The following is a 6154-nucleotide window of genomic DNA, read 5'->3' as shown; positions in this document are numbered from 1 at the left end:
CACCACTAGATTTAGGCAATCAATATATCCAACAAACATACAATGGGTAAAACAGTTTTTTTGACCTAAACTAGTTTATTAGAAGGTGTTTGAGATTTCATTTTGAACCAAAAAATCTGCAAAAGGATTTACTGACTTATAAAGATGGGAAAATGAATTTTTTTTAAAATATTTGGGACAAAAGTGAATAAGTTATTTTTTAAAAATATTTGGCTTAGCTTATCAAAGTAAAATGACCAAAAAGACTTAAAATCTCCTTTTTCTAACGTGTTCAGTTGTTTTAAGAAGTTAGAAATTCTAACTTCTTAAAATCTACGTTTCAAAGAGTTTAACCTTTTAAAAATCCTTATATACCGAAACACTTTTTTAGTCTTTAAACATTCTTACATTCATATTAAGGCACAATTTAAACTGTACTGAAATTAGTTCTAGATCAAAATTGGTTTAAGTCCTAAACCGGTTAAAGACTCAAACTAAAATCAATTTTTTAATTATCATATATTTCTATGTTTTTTTTTAGACTAAACTGCACAAATGGTCCCGTGGTTCGCTCAAAATTGTCATTTTGGTCCAAAAAGGTTTGGACTAGCACCACAAGTCCAAAGTTTTGATTTTGTTGCGATTTTGGTCCGATTTGATATGATTTTTTTTAAATGACGAGTTTGCCCTTCATTTTGCCTTTTCTTTATTTTTTTTAATTACTTTAATGTTTTTTGCTTAAAAGGAAAATAAAAATAAAATTAAACCCTCAACCCACCCTCTCACTCTTAACTTACTAACACTCTCCCTCTTTCTTTTCATTTGCTACCGGAGCACCACTGTGGGTGCCACCCATTTCGCCAGAGCAACCCATTTAGCCGGAGCACCACCATCGGTGTCACCCATTTAGCTACCGCCTAACAACTCAAAACCACCGCCATTCTAATATGCAACTCGAAGAACGAAGGTCCGACTCCATCTTCCTTAGAAAACCCCAGCTTTCCACCACCAATTGGGAACCTTAACCCTAGCCGCCGCTAAATCTAAACCATGACGAACGATATGGCGAGGTAGGGAGGCCCTAAATGACCGATTAAAGCGAGGATTTTGAACAAATCTCCATCGTCTTTCCAAATCCGACGAGAAGGTGACACCAGACGATGGTGGCCCTGGCATCGTCATCTACAAAATCGTTGGCGGCGCTGTAAAGATGTTGCAGATTTGGAGCTTCAGAGGGGGTTGAGGTACCGTCGATGGCACCACCCTTTAAGTTTTTCGAAACCCTAGTCGGTTCGTGTGTGTTCTTATATATGTCAGATTTCTTATTTTGTGTATAAAATCTTCAACATATGTATGTTTTTGGTGTTAGAAAATCTTTAGGTTTTGTATGTGTCGTTATATGTTAAATTTCAGAATTCTGTCTGTATATTCATCTGGAGAAGAGAGTGGTGTTGTTGACCTTAAAAAATCGAGGGTGGTGGTGGTCATAACCGGTGGTGCTTCCATTGGTTGACCGGAGGCGACATTACTGACCGGTGGTGGTGGTTTTACCGGAGGACGACGAAGAATGGGGAAGAAGGGGTCTAAAAGCAGGGAATATAATAGAAGGGGGGAGGGTTTAAGGGATTAATTTTATTTTTTATTTTTCTTTTAATCAGAAAAACATTAAAGTAATTTTAAAAGAATGAAAAAAAATGAAAAAATGAAGGGCAAACTCATATTTAAAAAAATTCAAAACAAATGAGGCCAAACCCGCAACAAAATGAAAACTTTGGATCTGTGGTGCTAGTCCAAACTTTTTTGGACCAAAGTGACAATTTTGAGCAAACCACAAGGACCATTTGTGCAATTTAGTCTTTTTTTTACTAATTCTCATCATTGTACTCTTAAGTAATTATGAAAAAACTCATAATTAAAGATAATGTTCTTCCAATAATATATTTAAGGATATTGATTAAACTAGCCCCTATTAATAAAAATAAAATTAAAAAAAAAAAAAAACATTTTTTTTGTTTTTGAAAAATGACCACTTTCACTGTAATGTCACATTCCATATTTGTTCTTGAAATTTCAGAAGTATTTTTTTTAATTTTCTTTTCATTTGCACTATTTTTTTCAAAAAAACTCTACTCATGTCCAAAATGTCCATTTCGAAGTGTTTAATATCAACGTTTTTCAATCAAATGTTTGATTTTACGTGTCGTATACACTTCCCATTTGCTATGTTTCTTTAACTTTGCGTTAGATTTTAGTAAAAGACAAATTCTGGAATTGTTCAACGTATTTTGGATTTGTTCTTAAAATTTCCTAGTTTTTTTTTTTTTTTTTTTTTTTGGTATGGAATTCAAAATATATTTTTTGTCGGAAAAGGTACTTTTACGGTGTCTAGAATGACCCATCCGTGACATGTTGGTCACTTAAAAAAATATATATATTTTTATGTTATTTTCTTTAATATTAACTTAAAATATGGTTAGTATAGTTAACACTTAACATGCCATATACATTTCATATCAAATAATCTTCAAATCAGAAAACAGTAATCGTAAACGAAAAAGCACACAAGTGCTCTTTCAATTACTTGGCTCCCAACAACCGATATATTTATTAAAATATTAATTAAACATCTCTAACAATCATAATCCAACATGAAAATAAAAAATCAAATGTTAGTTTTATAGTATGAATTTAAGTTAATGAAAGGGGACAGGGGTACCTTGCTTTTTGTTAACAATAGCCATTGCTAGATACCGAGTGCCCATTCCAATTGGCATTTGCTCATTTGGACCTTCCCAAAATGGAGCTTCACCCTCCCCCACCAACCGCCAGTAGCCTGTTCTCAGTGACTCAGCTTGCTCCTCCGTGCAATTTTGTAGCAAAGATTCCACGCGGAAATTTATCCCAAGATTACCAAGAAAATGAGACTGTGTGATTGGCCCATACACACACACATCTTCTGCAAACATGATATAGCAATATACTTTACTTTCATTCATTTGTTTATTATAGAAATAGAACCCATATAATAAACAAGGAATGCAAACCGGAAACTTCCTCAGCAGAATGCTTGATTGCAGGAAAATCAACATATGCACTTAGATCAGCAGAACCAGGATCATCCAACATATTCACAAACTTGTGTTTTCGAATTGCCTAAAAAAACCAATAAAATTTTATTTATGGAATTCATAAATATTGGAGAAGAGTGTTGAATTACCTGAAGACTATCGGAGACTATTCCATCCAAGCCATAATCAATTATGAGGGCCCCACCACCATCACTACTTATTCTTTTGGCAATATTTTGTGTCAAATCCATTGCTTTGGGGCAAATCTCAACATGTTCAAGTTTACTTAAATCTTCAGTCGGGGCCCACTTGCAACGTTTTAGAAGGTAAAGGGTTGCAGGTGTAGGCTGTGGTGAGAGGACAACACGAAACCTGAAAATAAATAAATAAATAAATCAAGAAGCTATAAAAGAAGTTGATGATAATTGTGCAGGCTTTAAAACATACTTTGAATCTTCTGCAACATCAATCATCTTTTCACACCACCCACGAGAAGCTTTCTGGAAAAAGAAATAAAAATTTATAATAAAAGAATGTAATTGGTATTTGGTAAGCATAGATTATGATCTTAAATTCTTATCACTTTCTATTTTAGGTTGCTCCAAATTGCAACATTTCCTTATTTGGAAAGAAACTAAGTTAACCTGAAACTGATGAACTGGTAAGGCATCATAGAATTCATGGGCAATGATAATTGTTGGCACTGCATGGAAGCAAAAAAAAAAAAAAAAATGAAGTCAGAAAAAGAAAATGACTCAAATGACCCTTGTAGCCTTTCAGAAGATATACGGAAGGAGTTTAAACTTAAAAACAACATTTTTAGCATTATAGAGTAGCATACTTACATCCTGTTGGAACTTCCTCTAGGGTTGAGTGCCATGAAACAGGTGTTCCAGTCAATGTGGTAGCAGTATTTTCATCCTCATCTTCACATTTTAAAGTTAGCTTTTGGATCTTCTTTAATGCTGGACTAACTTCAATCATGTGTATGTTTAGGGATTTTGTAAACTTCTCAAACTTTGAAGCACCCTATGGTGGGAAATCACATCCCCATATTATTAACATACAATTAGCAACATATGTAGGAAAAAGAAAGTAAAACCTAAAGCATAAGATTAGTAGTATACTCTTAGAAGATCAGCCATGAGAGTTCCTCTTCCTGGCCCAAGCTCAACTAGATTGACTCTATCTGGTTGCCCCATTTGCTCCCACAAACACATTGCCCAAACACCAACCATCTGAATCAAGAATAGCATGATAGGTTAATAATCAAATATTTTTTGTGGTAAACTCTGATTCAGGAATAATACATTTTTACATTTTCAACAGAAGTTTTGAATGATAAATGACTAGTTTCAAGTTTGAAGAATGGGTATGGCATCAAATTACCTCTCCAAACATTTGGCTTACTTCAGGGGATGTTATGAAGTCGCCTTCTGCACCGAAAACATCCCGATTGATATAAAAACCAGCCTTGGGATTTATCAGGACTTCTTCCATGTACTCAGCAACCGATATTGGGCCACCTCTGAACTGAAAGATAAACAATCAAAACTCTTTATGAAGATGTAAACAAAGCCAAAACAAAGTTTAGAAATCAAACCAACCAACAACCAAAATCCCTAAAACTGTTAACTCCCTGAGTTCCAGAAATGTGCCCAAGTTGACTCTTATGGTCACAAAGAACTTCATTATTGATATAAGAGTTCTGAGATTTGAGTAATTGTACATCATAAAAGAAGCAATATGAATCAATGAACTGTGTTACTAATGTAAGAACATCTAAATAGAACACATAAACAGGCTATGATCCGATTACTTGCATTCTATGCTGAGGTTTATGGGTTTCCATTTCAAAACCATTAGTTAAGAGAGGATTCACGTTTGGATCTTGATGAATTAATAGAATTTTAGGCAATGCGACTAACACTATGATGTTCTAAACCTACTCTTCAAAAGAGTGTATCATGACATTGAATTCCATCGTGCGACTGATAGAATCAGGCAAACTGACATACTTAAATTATCGTATGAATAACATTTGTTCATATAGAAACAAATTAGGTAACACTAGAAATACAACAAATGCTTTAATCTTCAATTCAACTCAGACCGATAGAAAAACAAACTGGACGCATATTCGATGTAAATAGAGAAACGAGGCGCAAGTAAAACCTTAATTATGCTTTTAAGATGCTTAACAAGCTCCGAATCTGCCGACGTTTCATGGGAATGCTCTGTAAAAAAGACATATAAGTTATTGCACATCTCAAGTAATACGCGTGTAACAATACAGAAGTAGACAGAGACTGAACCAGGAGGATTGCTCAATCCTGACCGGTCTATGGAAATCCTCGCGGCGGGATGAGAAGTGTAATCATCGGAAAACTTAGCATCCGCCGGTTGTTCTGCGGAAGTTCCCACCGGAGCTTGAGACGACGCCGTCGCCGAAGAGGAACATCGACGGAGAGTGTCAGCTGACGATTGCCGACTGATGAGGCATCGACGTCGTTGTGCTATAGAAGCTTGTCCTATGAATCTCCGCAGCATTTCAATGGTGCCTTTGTGAGCGGTTTGCAGATTACAGGTGTCGGAGCAAATATACCTCGAATCGGAAAACAGTAGTGTTAATCTACAGAGGTGGAATACACTTATTTAATAAAACTTTACAAGTTTGCAGAAAGACATCAAAAGGGGATGTAGCTCAGATGGTAGAGCGCTCGCTTAGCATGCGAGAGGTACGGGGATCGATACCCCGCATCTCCAAGTTTTTTGTTCGCGACAGACTAGATAAATAACTATCTTGTACACTTTTTGTTCGCAAAAAGACGATACATATTGGCCTGTTTACAAAAATATGTTTTTAGTTTTTTCAAGGGAATATGACTTATCAAGGTAATTAACTTTTCGGTATGTTCACATCTGGGTAACTATTTTTTTTTTTGTACATATCTAGGTAACAAACTTTTTGGAAGTGTTCACATATGACCATAATAACCTGCTATAGCAGGTTAAATCCTAGATGTGAACGCTTTCAACAAGTTTGTTACCTAGATGTGTACAAAAAAAAAGTTACCCAAATATGAACAAAACGAAAATTAAAAATT

The 6154-nt window shown here is 35.1% G+C and overlaps 1 protein-coding gene and 1 non-coding gene across 3 annotated transcripts; one reads left to right on the top strand and one right to left on the bottom strand.

Annotated features, from left to right (window-relative positions):
- Positions 1-2560: 2560 nt before the first annotated feature.
- Positions 2561-5658, bottom strand: LOC145097830 (NADH dehydrogenase ubiquinone complex I, assembly factor-like protein (DUF185)). Of its 2 annotated transcripts, none has more exons than XM_079035482.1 (10): positions 5363-5658; positions 5223-5284; positions 4437-4580; positions 4175-4285; positions 3893-4076; positions 3692-3750; positions 3495-3547; positions 3197-3419; positions 3024-3132; positions 2561-2932 (listed from the first exon to the last, which is right to left on the bottom strand). In XM_079035482.1, the coding sequence occupies exons 1-10, from the start codon at positions 5595-5597 to the stop codon at positions 2673-2675; spliced, it is 1440 nt and encodes a 479-aa protein (XP_078891608.1). In that variant the 5' UTR covers positions 5598-5658; the 3' UTR covers positions 2561-2672. The 2 variants fall into 2 exon arrangements, with proteins under 2 accessions (XP_078891608.1, XP_078891607.1); XM_079035481.1 differs by having other exon boundaries at positions 2561-2935; positions 5363-5657.
- An 82-nt stretch (positions 5659-5740) lies between these two features.
- Positions 5741-5813, top strand: TRNAA-AGC (transfer RNA alanine (anticodon AGC)). Its single transcript has one exon. It is a non-coding gene; the product is annotated as a tRNA-Ala (tRNA).
- Positions 5814-6154: the final 341 nt, after the last annotated feature.

Source organism: Lactuca serriola, chromosome 4 (genome assembly GCF_051521515.1).
Source record: "Lactuca serriola cultivar US96UC23 chromosome 4, Lser_US96UC23_V15, whole genome shotgun sequence".
NCBI lineage: Eukaryota > Viridiplantae > Streptophyta > Magnoliopsida > Asterales > Asteraceae > Lactuca > Lactuca serriola.
This window is presented reverse-complemented; position numbering and strand designations above follow the sequence as displayed.